General features: G+C 59.7%; 2 protein-coding genes across 2 annotated transcripts in view; one reads left to right on the top strand and one right to left on the bottom strand.

The window, feature by feature from the left end:
• Positions 1 to 5,477: 5,477 nt before the first annotated feature.
• PKP3 (plakophilin 3) lies at positions 5,478 to 14,575 on the top strand. The gene is made up of 14 exons (XM_002929479.4): positions 5,478 to 5,629; positions 7,153 to 7,348; positions 9,454 to 9,530; positions 9,662 to 10,287; positions 10,378 to 10,501; positions 10,886 to 11,090; positions 11,380 to 11,554; positions 12,138 to 12,255; positions 12,327 to 12,497; positions 12,573 to 12,758; positions 13,257 to 13,410; positions 13,626 to 13,818; positions 13,890 to 13,977; positions 14,226 to 14,575. Exons 1-14 carry the CDS (start codon positions 5,549 to 5,551, stop codon positions 14,259 to 14,261), a joined length of 2,430 nt encoding a protein of 809 aa, XP_002929525.3. The 5' UTR covers positions 5,478 to 5,548; the 3' UTR covers positions 14,262 to 14,575.
• A 758-nt stretch (positions 14,576 to 15,333) lies between these two features.
• SIGIRR (single Ig and TIR domain containing) overlaps positions 15,334 to 16,955 on the bottom strand; it is an 8,889-nt gene continuing 7,267 nt past the window's right edge. The window contains exons 8-12 of the mRNA XM_034644865.1: positions 16,691 to 16,883; positions 16,475 to 16,625; positions 16,106 to 16,232; positions 15,977 to 16,039; positions 15,334 to 15,656 (exon numbers count right to left, since the gene is read on the bottom strand). Of these exons, the coding sequence (XP_034500756.1) occupies positions 15,493 to 15,656; positions 15,977 to 16,039; positions 16,106 to 16,232; positions 16,475 to 16,625; positions 16,691 to 16,883 (698 nt within the window). The 3' untranslated portion in view covers positions 15,334 to 15,492. The remainder of the gene's footprint in view (positions 15,657 to 15,976; positions 16,040 to 16,105; positions 16,233 to 16,474; positions 16,626 to 16,690; positions 16,884 to 16,955) is intronic.

Here is a 16,955-nt window from a genome sequence, read left to right as displayed (position 1 = left end):
GTTGTATCTAAAGAGGACACAGAATACTCATGAGGCTCAGTGGGGTGGAGTCCGGAGCCAACGACCAAGAAAGAATTCTTGAGGTGTCTTTGGTGCAAAATTGGTGGTTTATTAAAGCATGGGGACAGGACCCCTGGGCAGAAAGAGCTGCTGCCCCGGGGTTGTGAGGGGAGGCTGATTATGCACCATGGGGTTGGGGGAGGTAAGGAAAAAGGGAGGTTGAGAAAGTACTTTCATATGTTAAAGAAGATTCACAAGATACCGGAGGCCTGGCCATTGTCAAGTTAAGGTGGTTTTTCCCTCTAGCAAGGCATGGACATTAAGATGGTTGGGAACTTCCTGGAGGCTGCAGATTATAAGGACATTTAATTATATCTACATTCCCTTCCGGAAGTTAGGTTATTGATAGAAATGCTTCGTTCTTGTAGACTGCTAAGACATTTGTAAACTGAGGAGGACTTGAGTCTTGCAGGATTGTGGTCTCTATAGGTTAACTGTTTCTTTGTCCTTCAGGGCAGCCAGGAGCGCCTGAGGAATGTCACATACATCCCGGGGGGGGGGGGGGGGGGGGGGGGGCTTGCGTGGTGTCAGTTTCTGCTTTGTCCTCAGCTTGCCTTCTGTTCCCTCATCATATCCTTAGGTCATACCTCACCATGAACACAGGGCAGCAGGAAGGATCCCAATGAAAGAAGAACCAGATGGACACCACCATCTGGCCCTGAGAAGATTCTAGAAATGACCCTGCTGGAAGGGACATTCAGCCCTGCCACTGCTGACCAGAGTAGCCAGCAGATGTTTGTAGACACTAAGTCACCTGTAACACGTGGGCTTCACAAGTCACACTGGCCCACAGAGCACAGGTGCCTACAGGGCGGAGGACATGGCTTGCCTGTCACATACCTGCCCAGAAGCTGCAAGATGCCCTTAGCTAATATGCCCTCTCCTCCCCAAGTACGTAGTTCACATGGGATTTTTCTCCACTCACAGGTGTTTCATAACAAAAAAGAACTAGTGCTGGGTTTAGGAATACATTCTCCAAAAGAGAGGGGGAGAGAAAGGAAATGCAAACAATAGGCAGGTGAAGCATACACATCAGAAAAATAATTACCTCAGGAAGCAGAGAAAAGTTCAAGCGAAATCCCATGTAACCTGGACTATACGTATACCATAATTTATTAATCCATTTTAATTACTTTATTGAGAACCCACTACACGTTAGGCACTGAGGGAAAAGTGGTGAACAAAAGAGACAAGAGCCTATCCTCATAGAACTTAGGTTCAGGTGAAGGGTGAGGAGGAGCAGACAACAGACACAATAAAGAAAACGTCTAGTATGTTAGCTGGCGTCAACGGTTGTAGAAAAACAGTAAGTTTGAGTGAGCCCAGTCATAAACAGTGGTCAGAACAAGCAAGTCTGAGAAGGTGATATCCCAGAAAAGACCCGAAGGCTGGAAAGGTACCAAGGATGCCGCTGGGGTAAGAGAGGTCAGAGGTGACACTTGAGGAAATTTTTTTTTCTAAATAGCAATAAATGCCTTTCACCACTCCTTTTCAACATCATACTGGAAGTACAGTTGACCTTTGAGCAACACAAGGTTTAGGGGCAACAACCCTGCATAGTCAAAAATCCACATATAATTTTTGACTCCCCCAAAACTTAACTACTAATAGCTCACTGGTGAAAGGAAGCCTTACCAATAACATAAACAGTCAGTTGACACATATTTTGTATGTTATATGTATTATATTCTGTGTTCTTAAAGTAAGCTAGAAAAAAGAAAATGTTATTAAGAAAACCATAAGGAAGAGAAAATACATTTATAGTCTGTACTGTATCCAAAAAAAAGTCCACAAATAAGTGGCCCTGCACTGTTCAAACACATGCTGTTCAAGGGTCAACTGCACTCGCTAATGCAATAAGACAAGAAAAGGAAATAAAAGGTTTACATATGGGAAATTAGAGGGACGTGTGCATAAATGGCTTTGTTTGCAGAGGAAACCTATGTAAAAAACCCAAAAGAATCAGCAGAACAACAACAAACCATCCTGGAACTGATAAGCAACTGTAAGCAAGGTTGCAGGATATAAAGTTAATGCACAAGTCACTTGCTTTCCTATATATCAGCGATGAACAATTAGAACTTAAAAATTAAAACACAATACCATTTGCATTAACACCAAAAAAATTAAATACTCAGGTATAAATGTAACAAAATACACACAAGATCTATATGAGGAAAACTGCAGGAACAGTCTCTCGGTGCTGGTGGGAATGCAGAATGACGCAGGCACTTTGGAGGACACTTGCCAGTTTCTTACAAAACGAAACAACTTCGTACCATACAATCTAGCAATCACACTCCTAGATATTTACCCAAATGAGCTGAAAGCTTTTGTTCACACAAAACCTGCAGACAGGTGTTTAGAGCAGCTTTATTCATAATTGCCAAAAATTGGAAGCAACCAGCACGCCCTTTGGTAGGTGAATGGATAAACTGTGGTTATATCCAGACAACAGACTATCATTCAGCATTCAAAACACACACACACACACACACACACACACACACACACACACACACCAAAACACCAAAATCTATCAAGCCACAAAAAGACGTGGAGGAACATTAAACGCTTATTACTGTGTGGTTCCAATAACACCATATGTGTGTGTTCCAATGACAGCAATGTCACGTTCTTGGAAAGGCAAGACTACAAGACCAATAACAAGACCAGTGGTTACCAGGGGTTGTGGGGGCAGGGGAGGGACGAACAGGCCCAGGGTTTTGAGGCAGCGAAGCTTCTCTGTGGGATGTTATAATGCTGCGTACACATCACTGCATATTTGCCCAAGCCACGCCACCAAACCTGAACCCTGATTCCGACTATGGACTTCGGGTGACAATGGTGTGTCCATGTGGGTTCATCGATCAAAATGAATGTCCCACTCTTGTGGAAGATGCTGGTAAGCTTGGAGTGTATGCCCGGGCGGGCAGCAGAGGGGGGGGGGGTGGGGCAAGGAGATGGGGGACCAGGGAAATCTCTGTACCTTCCTTTTAATTTTGCTGTGAACCTAAAACTACTCTGAAAACTCAGTCTTCTTAAAAAAATCAATGATAAAAACAAAATTAAAATCTGACAACACTTAGGAGGGGAGGAATGGAAGAGAAAAAGAAAACCTTTAGAGAAATAAAAGCCACCTTAGGAATTTCCAAACATAAGAATAGCCATCATTGAAAACCCAGTCAGGAACACAGAAGACAAATTGGAGAAAAGTGCACAAAATGAAATAGAAAAGAACAGAGCTAAGCGTGATTGCTGAGAAGACAAGACATAAGGGCACACAGGCAAGCCAGAAGACGAGAAGAAAAATACATAAGTGATATACAGCAGGAGAAAACTTTTCTGGAATAAATACAAGCCAGAATCTAAAGTTTGAAACACTGATGCCAGAAACTTAGCCAACGCAGGTGCACACGAAGTCAGTGGGAGTCAGAGGTTAAAGACCCCTGGGAGCCTGAGGCAGTGTGAGTTACCTGCTCCGGCCTGTGAGGTCAGCACGCAGGACCCCTCCGTGGGAAAGGGGCCTGCGTCTGGGTCACACCCGCCTTCCCCAGAACAGTGCCTGGTGTGAAGAAGAGGTCAGGACACGTCTGACCAAACCGATAAGAGATGGATGGACCGACAGAGGGAGGGATGGGAGCAGGGGGGTGGATGGGGGGGTGGGGATGAATAGTGCCCCCCCCAGGTTCCCTGGGCTGCCTGGGGTCTGTATCCGTCAGCTACTTTCCACACCAAAGGCACAAGGCAAGAGCTGGGGGCACAGGGGATGCCAGGTCCCAAGTGTCCCAGGATCCTCGGGGATTTGGCGCGAGGGTCACGCTACCCACAGGGCCGGGGAGGTGGCGCCCACCGCGCCAATCCAGGTCGGCTCCGTGGAGGATGCGGGCCCTGAGCTGCATTTGGCGGGAGTCCAGACCGCGGAAGGTTGGAAGGTTTGAGAGCGTGGGCGCAGGTTCTCTGACGGGAAGCTCCAGGGACGCGACGCGCACGGGGCGGTGGGGGAGAGGAAGCAAGACCCGCGCCTCTGGGCCCTCCAGCCAGCGAGCTGCGCCCCACATCTGGTCCGTCGATTCACAAGAGGGCTTCTTCGCTGATCTACCCCCACCCTTGCAGGCTGTGTAGCCCCAGGCCAACTGCTTAACCTCTCTGTGCCTCTCTGTGCCAGCGCGTTCCCGAATTTTGTTTTCAATATTATTTTGCTGTAATATCTCCAAGCTTTTTCCCCATCTTCTGCTCCATAATAACCCCCACACACACACACCCGACTCCCCTCTGTGCCCCTCCCCCAGCTCCAGGTCACTGAAGCCAGCACTAGGGGACCCTCCTTCCACCCCCTCCCCCCCCAACTCTGGCCCTCCGCCCTGGAGGCCTCCCCATCCGCCACCCCCTGGTCTTTGTCCCTAGTTCCTCCTTCAGAGAGTTTTCTAATAGCCACCTGGGGGTCCCCACCTCCAGTTGCCCACTCAGCACATCCTCTATGCCCAGTCAGATGGAGGAGTAGAAATGCTAACTCATCCCCCTCAAGCTGTCACTTCACTTCAGACACCCCAGGGCAGAGTCCAGCCTCCCCCAGGAGCTGCCCACCTCCTGAGAAAGAGACTCACTTATTCACCCTCGGAGTCCTCAAGTCCCAGGTTCTCAAAATGGATGGAGCAGCAGCACCCCCGGGGGGTTAAACACAGGTTCCCAGGCCCTGCCACACGGATGGCCCTTCCATCTGTTTTCTAAGTTCCTTGGGTGTACCTTCCATTTGCCAAAGACCCACCTCCTCCAGGAAGCCCACCATCAAGCCTAAACTTGAATCCTCCTGTGTCCCCTCCCCAAGCACTGGCTACAGGGAAAAGGGAACTCTGGGAAGGACAGAAGGCTGGTTGCAGGGGTCAGATGTGGCTCCTGGCCTGGGGTTGAGAGTGGTGGTAACAGGTCCGGGCCATGACTAGTCCCCCTGGCCCTGCAGTGGTTAGAGAAAGTACACCCAAGATCCCAGGCTTTCCAGGAACACTGAGCCAAAGAGGTGAGAGGTTATCGTGGGGGAGGGGTCCACATGTCCTCAGGGAGGCTCAGCGCAGCTCTGGGGCACTGGAAGCTCTCCTGGCCGAGCCACCCCATCCAAAGCCCCCTCCATCCCTCTGCAGCTCTGGCCTACCCCTTGGGGCCACCCCACAAGCCCTTTGAACCCCCACCTGCAGCCTTGAGTCTGGCTTCCCTAGGCAGGCTGCCAGGCCAGGCCTCCGCAGGCCCCAGGTGGGCCCAGGTAGACCCCGAATGGAGGGCGGGCCCTAGGCCCGTGCCAGGAGTGTGCCTCCAGGTGCACTCAGTGCCGCACCAACTTGTCTCCCAGGATTTTTCCACACAAAACACGTCTCCAAGGGAAGCAACCGGTCTGATGAGCTGGGCGTGCGGGCGTTCCCACCCCGCCCTCCCGGTGCCCCCACAGTCCCAAAATGCAGTGAGAGGCTGCCCCGGACGGACGTGCGGGCCTGGGATGGAGCCCGGGACCCCTTGGCCTGCACCAGCGGCCCCCGGGATGAGCCATGGGGGTGGCGGTATCCAGACCACCAGCACGGTAGGTCTCCCACCTGAGCACCCACCCTGGCCCAGCAGCCCCACCCCAGGCTTCACCTTGAACTTTTTGGGGACCCTCTGCTCCCCCTTTGAAGCTACCCCCAACCCCACCCCTTCCTCTCCAGCACTGACCTCACTCCTAGGCCTGCCTTCTGGCCCAGACCCCCCTCCTCACCCCCAGGCCCCCAACCACCATACCCACCTGGGACCACATCCGCTGAAAAGACTGATTACAGATTAAGGCCAATGTCTTCAGGGGAGCAGGGTAAGGGCCTCCCGTGGGAGAGAGGAGGCTGTTAGAGTGGGCCCTACAGTGGCTTCTCAAGAGGGGTGCCCAGGAAGGACCCGAGGCCACTCAGCCCCCACCCCTTCAGCCCTGGGCAGCTCACCCTTTGCCCCTACTCAGTCCACCAGGGGCCTATCCTGGATTCAAACGAGGCCTACCCAGGAGGCCTTGCAGCATGCTGGTCCAGCTGGATGGGAGCACCCCAGGGAAACCTTCTGGGGGCAAGCCCTGCTAAGCCTGGGCCCTGCTCCCCACCCCTGCTGCTGACCCCTCCTCATCACTGTTCTGTCAGACTGCTGGTTTCTTCCTCCCCCAACACACACCCCAGCTCCTGCACCCCCAGCCTAGGCAGGAAGCCCCTCTGAGTCAATGCCCTGCAGCAGTCCTGCCTACCCTGCTCTGTTGAGCTGAGCCCTGACTCACGGGTAGGGAATGGCCTTCCACCCCATGGCCTGCAGGGCAGGAGCCCAGGAGGGGTACCAGAGGGGGCCAACCCAACCCTTTGGAGGTCTCTGCAGAAGTTGGGGGAAGGGGGGCAACTTGTACGGTTTACAGGACAGAGATCGGAAGGGTCATGAGCCTCGGGGTGGGGGGGCAGTCTACCCATTTGCTTCTGGGATCTCTTGGGCACCAAGATCAAGGTCCACAGGGCCCTTTTCTACCCTAAAACTCCACCCAAGCCCTTTATCCCCAAGCCTCACTCGTAGCGCTGACCCCCGACTAGCTCAGGGTTGGCTGCCTTCTTCGAGGGGCTACCTGCAGCCCCCAGTCACTCATGGAGAGAAAACTCCTGGAGGTGGCTGGCCATAGGCTCCCCAGTGGCCTACTCCGGCCCTTCCCTGACACTCAGGACAGTAGGGCCCACTGTGGCTTGGGAACAAAAGCTGGGAGCAAAGATGGGTCCAGATGCCTGCTGCTCTGTCCTGGGAGGTGTGGAAGGAAGAGGGAGGCCAGGCCAGGATGTCGGCCTGTTCTTCCGCCCAAATTCCACCTTAAGCCGGTGGTGGCCCCTCCCTCTTACCTGGCCCAGGTGTCCCCGCCCCCAGCCAAGCTCAGGGCTGGGCCGCGTCTGTCTCCAGGCCTGCTCTGGGCGAGGCCAGTGGGGCGGGGACCTCAGGGACAGGACGGTGAAGACAGTTCAGGCGGGAGGAGGCCCCAGCGGCCCAGGCCAGGCGCGAACCCAGCCCGGCGCATCTGCCGCCATGCAGGACGGTAAATTCCTGCTGTCGGCCCTGCAGCCCGAGGCCGGCGTGTGCTCCCTGGCGCTGCCCTCCGACCTGCAGCTGGACCGCCGGGGTGCAGAGGGGCCGGACGCTGAGCGGCTGCGAGCAGCCCGCGTCCAGGAGCAGGTCCGCGCCCGCCTCCTGCAGCTAGGCCAGCAGGCTCGGCACAATGGGGCAGCTGAGCCTGAGGGGGCCACCGAGGCAGCCAGAGGTAAGCGGATGCCCGCGGGGTGGGTGCCGGGCAGTGGGAACGGGGCCCCTGGGTAGAGGTGGCCTCGGTGGGTGTGGTGGTACGAGGGCCAGAGGCCGCGGTAGGGCTGGTGCTGGGGTTCAGCGCCCTGACTCACCGAGGCCTTGCACTGAGTCACCCGCCCCGCCCCACAAGGTGTGGGAGAAGCCATGGGTGCGGACTCCCACCACCCAGCAGGGACCCCGGGATCCTCGTGGTCCAGCCTGGCTGGGCCCCACCTGCCCCCTCAGCCCAGAGCGCCATTGGCACATGGCAGGATCGGCACATGGCAGGCCAGGCAGGGCCCGTCCCTGTCAGCAAACCCGGAACATGCCCACGTCCGGTCCCACGTAACACAGGCTCACACACGGTCTCAGATGCACAGACACACACGTCAGTCCCACAGGGACACAAACACACTGAGACACAGACACCCAGACTCCATCGTCCCTCCCCGCCAACCCCCCGGGCCCCGAGGGAATGAGCAGACAGAAACGTGAGGGGGCGGGTCTGGGAAACCTGGACCAGAGCCAACTGCCTGTCTGGACCAGGGTCTCCCTGTGGAATTGCAGGGGAGGGCACCGGAGGCCTGACCCAGTTATTCTTCATGAGAACGGCAAGCGGCGGAGTGCCCCTCAGTGCCAGGCAGACCCCAGCATGTGTGTGTGTGCCTGCAAATGTATGTGCAAATGTGCGTGTGCTGGTGTGGATGCGTGTGTGCCTCTGTGTGCGGGTGTGGATGTGCGTGTGACTGTGTGCGCGTGTGAATATGCCTGTGACTGCATGTGAATGTGCATGTGCCTGTGCGTGCACACGTGTTAAAGGGTCTCACACACAGTGAGTTCAGGGCATTTGTTCTGGAAATGCCATTTCCTCTCTTGCCAGACTGCAACAGCAGGGATCAAGGTTAGATAGAAAGACGGACTTCCCAGGATGTCAGGAGCCCAGACACCAGTTCTCACAGTGGTTCGCACAAACTTTAGAGGGCCCTTTCCCCAGACAGGTCTCCAGATGCTGGCCACTTGGGGGGAAGAGGGTCAGCCAGAGCAGCCTGGGTTCCTGAGTCCTCCCTGCCTGGGCCTCAGCCTTGGTGGTGGCTAAGTAGTTAGGTGCCCAGGGGTCATGGGGTGGAGGAGGGAGCAGGGAGGGGTTAATTACCACCCCGGCTACCCTGCCAATTAGGGGAAGGAGTATAATTTGGGGGTGGGAGTAAGGTCCCCAGGCTGGAGGTGTGTCCCCCCAGGCTGAGCGTCAAAGGGTTAATAGCCCCTGCCTAGAAGCCTCATTAACCAGGGCGGGTCTGGGGAGTGTGCTGGGAGGGGAGCCCCCAGACTGTCCAGCTCACAGGGGCTGGGGGAGAGGCTGAGGCCCCCTCCCTTCTCCCTCACCATGAGTCCCTTCAGCTGGTCACCTGCCGAGGCTCTCTGGGGACATGTGACTTTTCTCCTCTAGAAGGTGACCCCCACAGGGACCCTAGCAGAGGCTGATCTCCCCCTGCCCCCATCCAGAGCCCACGGAGCCCACCTACCCATCCATTCCGCTGCTCTGTCTCTGTCTGACTTAAACTCAGCTGTTGTCTATCCAAGCAACCATCCATCTGTCCATCCTCATATCCACCCTCCCAACCCTCCAACGGTCCCACCAGCCCTCCCTCCTCCTCCCCTCTCTCTCCACCCTCCAGCCACCCACCTGTCTGTCCACTCACCACAGAGTCAGGCTGGCGTCAGCACCCTGTTTCTGTGTGGCTGGATGGGCGGGTGTGGCTCTTCCAGATGGCACAGGGGACTGTGTGTTCTTGGCAAGGGCGGCATCACTCCTGTGTGACCACAGCATAAGACTGGCTCACAGGAGGTCAGTGTTGCTTCCTGGAGGAGGGGGCCAGGCATGTACCCTCGCAGGGATTGGAAAGCTGATGGGAGTCCCTGGCACATTTCCCAGGTGACCAGGAGGTCGGGGGGTGAGCGTGCCTGTCTCCCAGCACAGCTAGAGGGGCAGGGGGCTGTGGGAGAGATCCAACCAGGGCTGATGTTGGAGGAGACCCACGAGCCATCTGACCCAGCCAAGGCTACCACTGTCCCTGTTGGCAGGCTCCCGCGGTCAGTACCACACCCTGCAGGCTGGCTTCAGTTCCCGCTCCCAGGGCCTCGGTGGGGACAACACGTCTGTGAGTGACACTCTCTCCATCCCCTGGAGAGTCTCATGGGGGAGGCTGGGGGGAAGCTGGAAGCTCAGGGTCAGGGAGAGGGACCGGTGGACCCCCGACACCCCCTCACTGCTCTCCTCCCTGCCCTACAGACCTTCCGGCCCATTGCCAAGCCCGCCTACAGCCCTGCCTCCTGGTCATCTCGCTCAGCTGTGGACCTGAGCTCCAGTCGGAGACTGAGCTCTGCCCACAACGGGGGCAGCACCTTTGGGGTTGCAGGGTACGGGGGAGCCCAGCCCGCTGCACCCATGCCCACCCGGCCCATATCCTTCCATGAGCGTGGTGGGGTGGGGAGCCGGGTGGACTATGACACCTTGTCCCTGCGCTCGCTGAGGCTAGGGGCTGGAGGTCTAGATGACCGCTACAGCGTAGTGTCCGAGCAGCTGGAGCCCCCGGCTGCCTCCGCCTACAGGGCCTTCTCCTATGAGCGCCAGGCCAGCTCCAGCCGGGCAGGGGGCCCGGACTGGCCAGAGGCTACCGAGGGGCCGCCCAGCCGGACCATCCGCGCACCGGCCATGCGGACCCTGCAGCGATTCCAGAGCAGCCACCGCAGCCGTGTCGGGGCCGGGGTGGCGCCAGGGGGTGTCCTGGAGCCTGTGGCCCGAGCGCCGTCTGTGCGCAGCCTCAGCCTGAGCCTGGCTGACGCCAGCCACCTGCCGGACGTGCGTGGGCTGGACAGCTACGGTGGCCACCGCACCCTGCAGAGGCTCAGCAGCGGGTGAGCTGGGCCCGGCCTGGGGAGGGGACTTCCGCCATGGCGCTGGCCCGACCCCGGGGTCAGACTGACCCCTGACCCCTGTCTTGACAGATTTGATGACATTGACCTGCCCTCGGCAGTCAAGTACCTCATGGCCTCAGACCCCAACCTGCAGGTGCTGGGAGCAGCCTACATCCAGCACAAGTGCTACAGTGATCCAGCAGCCAAGAAGCAGGTGACCGACCGACTGCCCCCGCTGCTGTACTGGTGGCCCACTGGTCCCCGAATACCCCTGCTGACCACCCGCATTGACCCCCCACCGCTCACTGATCCCCAGTCCCCGACCACCTCTCGCTGACCCCCACACTGACTGGACAGACCCCACCTGGCCCAGAGCCTCCCCAGCAGAGAAGGGGGAGGAGCAAGTGATTTGCATACGGACAAATACACCTGCACACGTCCGCACACCTCCCCGTACAGCCGTACACGCTGGTACACGTGCGCACAGGCCTGCACACGTGTGTCCACCCCTGCACGTCTCCTGTCATCTACTCGCACACATCTATGCACACCTATGCCGTGCGCACACGTGTGCTAACGCCCACATGCCCGTGCGCAGGCCCGCAGCCTCCAGGCCGTGCCCAGGCTGGTGAAGCTCTTCAACCATGCCAACCAGGAGGTGCAGCGCCACGCCACGGGCGCCACGCGCAACCTCATCTACGACAACGCGGACAACAAGCTGGCCCTGGTGGAGGAGAACGGCATCTTCGAGCTGCTGCGGACGCTGCGTGAGCAAGACGATGAGCTGCGCAAGAACGTCACAGGTGGGCCTGCGCTCGCCCACAGAGCTGCGCCAGCACCTCTCCGCCCTCTGCCCCTGTCCCCACCACTCCCTCGGCTTCCACGGCTCTTCTGGTGGCACATCTCTGCAGCTGGCCTCCAGACCCCTGGTCCCCAAGCGTTGTCCTCCGTGCTGCGTCACGCCCCGTGACATGCAGCTCACACGCAGGCTCTCTAGGGAGGCTCTTGGGGGAGGCTCCAGATGCCACCTGGAGGGGCCGGAGGGGACCAGCAGGCTGTCGCTGACCACAGCCGCGGCCCCACCCGCCCCAGGGATCCTATGGAACCTGTCCTCCAGCGACCACCTGAAGGACCGCCTGGCCCGAGACACACTGGAGCAGCTCACGGACCTGGTGCTGAGCCCCCTCTCAGGCGCCGGGGGACCACCCCTCATCCAGCAGAACGCCTCCGAGGCTGAAATCTTCTATAATGCCACGGGGTTCCTCAGGTGCGCCGGTAGGGGGCAGTCAGCTGGGAGAGGCCAAGAGGGTGGCCATGGGGAGAGAGCCGGGTGCCTGGAAGGGGGCAGGGGAGGCCTGGAGAAAGGGCCTTTGACTCAGGTCTGAGTGGCAAGGCGGAGCCGGCCAGGGGGGCTGGCCAAGCAAGGCCCAGGTGCTGACGCAGAAGTGGGACAGGAAACTGGGTGTGGTGACACGTCAGATGTCACAGGCCCTGGGGGCCACAGGCACAGATGTCATTAAATCACGGACTTCANCGGCCAGGGGGGCTGGCCAAGCAAGGCCCAGGTGCTGACGCAGAAGTGGGACAGGAAACTGGTGTGGTGACACGTCAGATGTCACAGGCCCTGGGGGCCACAGGCACAGATGTCATTAAATCACGGACTTCATCTGACACCCATAACCCCCGCTCTGGACACTTGGAGGGGTCAATGGGGGATGGGCATGCAGCGGAACCAGGGCCAGCAGACGCTAAGGGGCAGGGCCCAGCTCAGGGGAAGGAGGGGGCTGGGGCTCAGCCCAGCCCTTGGGTTTGGTTCCCACTAGGGATCTCTGATCTGCCTCCGCCTGTAGGAACCTCAGCTCAGCCTCCCAGGCCACTCGCCAGAAGATGCGTGAGTGCCATGGGCTGGTGGATGCCCTGGTCACCTATATCAACCATGCCCTGGACGTGGGCAAGTGCGAGGACAAGGTGAGGGGCGGCCATTGCCTCGGGGCCCTAGAGTGGGTCCTCCCACTCTGACCACGGTCTGCCCTCTGCAGAGCGTGGAGAATGCCGTGTGCGTGCTGAGGAACCTGTCCTACCGCCTGTATGACGAGATGCCGCCATCAGCCCTACAGCGGCTCGAGGGCAGGGGCCGCAGGGACATGGCTGGGGCGCCACCCGGCGAGGTGGTGGGCTGCTTCACGCCTCAGAGCCGGCGGCTTCGAGAGGTGGGCACAGGCCTGGGCAGCTGGGAGCAGGGGCCCCAGCCTGAGCCCAGCTGACCCTCCCTGCCTCCTACCCAGCTGCCCCTCACGGCCGACGCACTCACCTTTGCCGAAGTCTCTAAGGACCCCAAGGGTCTCGAGTGGCTGTGGAGCCCCCAGATCGTGGGGCTGTACAATCGGCTGTTGCAGCGCTGTGAGCTCAACCCGCACACGACTGAGGCAGCCGCTGGGGCACTGCAGAACGTCACCGCGGGCGACCGCAGGGTGAGGACCCGTGCCTGGCCTTGCACTGGGGACAGGAGGGGGGAACGGGGAGGGCACAGGAGGTCCCTAGGAGTTTATCCTGCTGGGGCGGGGTGGTGGGACGAACGCAAATACGTGGGTGAGCCAAAACATCAGAGGGAGGGACACCTGAGGGGTAGCGAGGACGTGAGGCCAGCACCCGGACCAGACAGGCCCCAGAGGCCCCTGGGGATTTAAGTTCCTGGCTTTAAGGAGAGGTTTGAGCCGAGGAGGGGCCAACCCAGGTCACACTTGGCGAGGCTCCTGGCTGGGGTGTGAAGGCGGAAGCAGGAAGACCTCTTAGGAGACAGTGCACTGTACAGGTGAGACCGTGAGGGGCCACTCCTGCCTCAGAATTCCCCAGATTGGCTGGGGAGCTAGAGAGATGGAGAGAGAGAGACAGAGAGAAGAGCCAGCGGGGAGTGCAGGCCACGGGGCTGGGGCTTCACCTGCGCTCACCAGCTCCTCTCCCACCTGCAGTGGGCGGGCGTGCTGAGCCGCCTGGCTCTGGAGCAGGAGCGTATCCTGAACCCGCTGCTGGACCGGGTTCGGACCGCTGACCACCACCAGCTGCGCTCGCTCACTGGCCTCATCCGAAACCTGTCTCGGAATGCCAGAAACAAGGATGAGATGTGTGAGTCAGGCTACCCTGAAGCCTGGGTTCTGCCCTCACCCTGCCTAGCTGGGCTCACAACTGGGTCTTCTTTTCTGCTGTCCATTTGGGCCGGCCGCTGGCAAGCTAGAGCTGGGTGAATAGACGGGAGGTGGGGGAACCACAAGTGCTACGGTGGCTGGGAGTGGAGGTGGAGGCAAGCTGCCCGCTCCCCTGACCTCCTGGCCTCCCGGCAGCCACCAAGGTGGTGAGTCACTTGATTGAGAAGCTTCCTGGAAGCGTGGGTGAGAAGTGTCCCCCGGCCGACGTGCTGGTCAACATCATAGCTGTGCTCAACAACCTGGTGGTGGCCAGTCCCATCGCCGCCCGAGACTTGCTCTACTTTGACGGGCTCCGAAAGCTGGTCTTCATCAAGAAGAAGCGGGACAGGTGAGTCCCTCCCCCTAACACCCCTCCCGATGGCCCAGCCTGTCACTCTGCTGACTGCTGCTCCCTGCCAGCCCCGACAGTGAGAAGTCCTCCCGAGCGGCCTCCAGCCTCTTGGCCAACCTGTGGCAGTACAACAAGCTTCACCGAGACTTCCGGGCGGTATGTCCTGGCGATCCAGGGCAGGCAGGGCCACCGGTGCTCTCCTGGGTGCAGGACGTCGGGGTGGTGTCGGGGGGGTAGTGGGGGGGGGGACGGACCCAGGAACTCCTGTGGAGCAGGGGACTCAGGAAGTGGGAAACACAAGAGAGGAGACCAGAGACCCAGGCCCAGACCAGGAAGGGTGTGACCTGGGGAGAGCAGGGCCCAGAAGGCAGGCACCCTAACTCTAGGCCCCCTCTCCACTGCAGAAGGGCTATCGAAAGGAGGACTTCCTGGGCCCATAGGTGAGGCCTTCCTGGAGGAGGAAGATGCAACGTGGCCCGGCCTCCAAGGGACAGGCTCAGCTCTGCGCTGCTCACTGGCCAGCCCGGCGGGAGAAGGCTGATGGCCTGGGGCCTCTCGCTGGAGCCCGTGTGCAACTCTGAAGGGCCTAGGGCACCAGGGAGGGGACGGGGGGGGGGCTGGTTGCAGGGACTTGGCTTCTATAGGGCAGGGGTAGGGCAGGGCTTGAGGCTCTCTGGGGTGTGGGATGGTGACCAGGTCACATGGGCAGAGGGGGCAACTGCCAGTGCTTGGAATAAAGGTGGCCATGAACACAGCCCTGCAATTTTCATCGGCTCCCCCAACCTGGGGGTCCAACCCAGGGACTCAGCAGAGTCCCTGAGCACAACCATGCCTGCCCCTGAGGATACTCACGCCCTGAGCACACCCAGAGGCTTCTCCAGGTCAGGAGGCCCAGAACAAGAAAGAGAGGGTATCCCTCGGGGAGAGCTGGCGAGAGTGGAGGGAACAGGGCAGACGGCAGAGTCAGCCTTGATGCCAGCTGAGGCCCAGACACAGCAGAGCTGGGGGCCTTGTGCACAGAGAAATGACCACTCCTGGGAGAGCTGCGAGCTCTCCTGGCTTCGGTGCTGCCCTGCTGGACTGTCCTCATGCAGCAAACGCACCCAACACCTCTCTCTGCCCTTCCTCGCTGGGCCTGGGGTGTCCTGACCATGGACTCACACTGTCCGACTGAGTCCTGAAATCCCATGTCACCAAACCAGGCCCACTCATATTTTTTACAACAAGACTTCTTCCTTAAATCTCAGACCAGGAGGACTAAGGGGCCTGCCCCTCCCGCAGGACCTGGCTGGATCAGAATAGGGCTGGGGACAGTCATGTCCCCAAGTAGACAGACCTAAAGAGGCTACTACAGGAGATGTCTCTGAGCTGGCTCAGGATGGAGAATGCAGGTCAGGATGGCAGGGACAGCCAGATTTGTGACCGAGTGGATGTGGCAATGAGAAAGGGGTGGGCTGAGGGCCATGGACAGGCCAAGACAGAAGTGAGGAGGTTGAGAGGCTGAGGCCCAGGCAGGATCTAAAAGGACTTTATTTTCTGGCGCAAGGAGGCACATTGGAGCAACTCCCCTTCTCTGAGGGTCTCAGGGCTGGTAGTCCTGCTAAGAGGAGAAAGACCCCACCCCACCCTGCACCCGGCTATCCTTGGAGATCCTGCTGTTCTGGGGGGGGGCTACACGTCATCCTCGGACACCAGGCAGTAGAACTCCGTGCGGGCGCTGTAGTTGCGGGAGCCGAGGTCTGAGACATCCCCCTCGCTGCCCCGGCCCTCTCCAAGTGACACCCCGCTTGCATGTGGTGCAGCTAATGGCTCCCCAAAGATTGGCCCTCGGACACCTGGGAAGAGGGTACCACCAGGCTTAAAGCTGGGCTGCCCACAGGCTGACTTCTGCCGGGGGTCACTCCCTGCTCACCCTCCTGCATGGTGGCATCTGAGGTCCTGGAGGTTCCCAGGCAGGCCTTGGGCCCAAGTGCCCCCAGGAAAGAGGCAATGAGGGTGTACTGGGGAGTCAAGGCAACCTATGGCCTGCAGGGAGGAGTCCTGTCCACCTGGACCCCTTTCTGGGCTCCTCAGCCCTGTGGACACCCCCCACCCACCCACTGCTCCAGCCCAAGCCAAGGTTCTCAGGGTCAGGGGTGGGGCCAGGTGAGCATACCCAGGTCCCCCTCGGGGTCAGGGTCCAGCTCCAGGTTCAGGGTCCTACCCTCCCGGACGTGGCCTTGTACAACAAGCATGGGGTCTTTGTCATCNTCCAGGTTCAGGGTCCTACCCTCCCGGACGTGGCCTTGTACAACAAGCATGGGGTCTTTGTCATCCTGCAGCCGGGTCTGGGGGTCGCCCTCCATTGCTCGGTACTGCACCTTCCGTGGCAGGGCCAGCTGCAGCTCTTTCCAAAAATCTGAAGAAGGCGCCTGGGGGCCAGTACGGGGCCGTCAGCCTAGTCACCTTGGCTCCAAAGAGCACACCTGGAAAGGTGCATTCACCTGGCTCCAGGGATCTCAAAGGAATCCCCTCTTCTGGGCAGCAGGCCACAGAGCCCTCACCCACGGGGTCCCATGCACAAACCCCGTACCATACAGACGCCCACGGAAGAGACCCTCTCTGCAGCCCGGTACCACCCAGCCCTATTTCCGGGCCCCTCCCCTCTCCGCACCACGGAGCCGGGCCTCCAGAGCAGCAGGGTCACCAGGTGGCGGTGCTGGCGCAGCAGGCGGAGCGCGGGGTGCACGGGGTCGCGCCTCTGCCCCTCGAAGGTGATGAAGATGGGTCTGCGCGTGAGCTCCAGCAGCCGGCACAGGCCCTCCCTGCGGGGGCGGGACCGTTAGGGCGGACGCGCCAGGCGGCCCACCCAACCCCTCGCGGGACCCACCGGAAGCTGTGGCTGCACCAGGCCCGGCCCAGGAAGGCGTCCGACAGCACCACGATGAGGCGCCGGCAGCGGCTCAGATTCACCAGGAGGTCCGCCGAGGGCTCTGCGGGAACCGGGCGTCGGCGGGGCCGAGGAGAGGCGGGGCGGGGGCGGGGCCAGAACGGGGCGGGTCCGTGGGAGGGCGGGGCCCGGTCTCGGGACGGGGGCGGGGCTCGGGCCCAGAACGGGGCGGGACCCGGAGCGAGATGGGACGGGTCCGTGGGGG

Source organism: Ailuropoda melanoleuca, chromosome 16, assembly GCF_002007445.2.
Source record: "Ailuropoda melanoleuca isolate Jingjing chromosome 16, ASM200744v2, whole genome shotgun sequence".
Taxonomy (NCBI): domain Eukaryota; kingdom Metazoa; phylum Chordata; class Mammalia; order Carnivora; family Ursidae; genus Ailuropoda; species Ailuropoda melanoleuca.
This window is presented reverse-complemented; position numbering and strand designations above follow the sequence as displayed.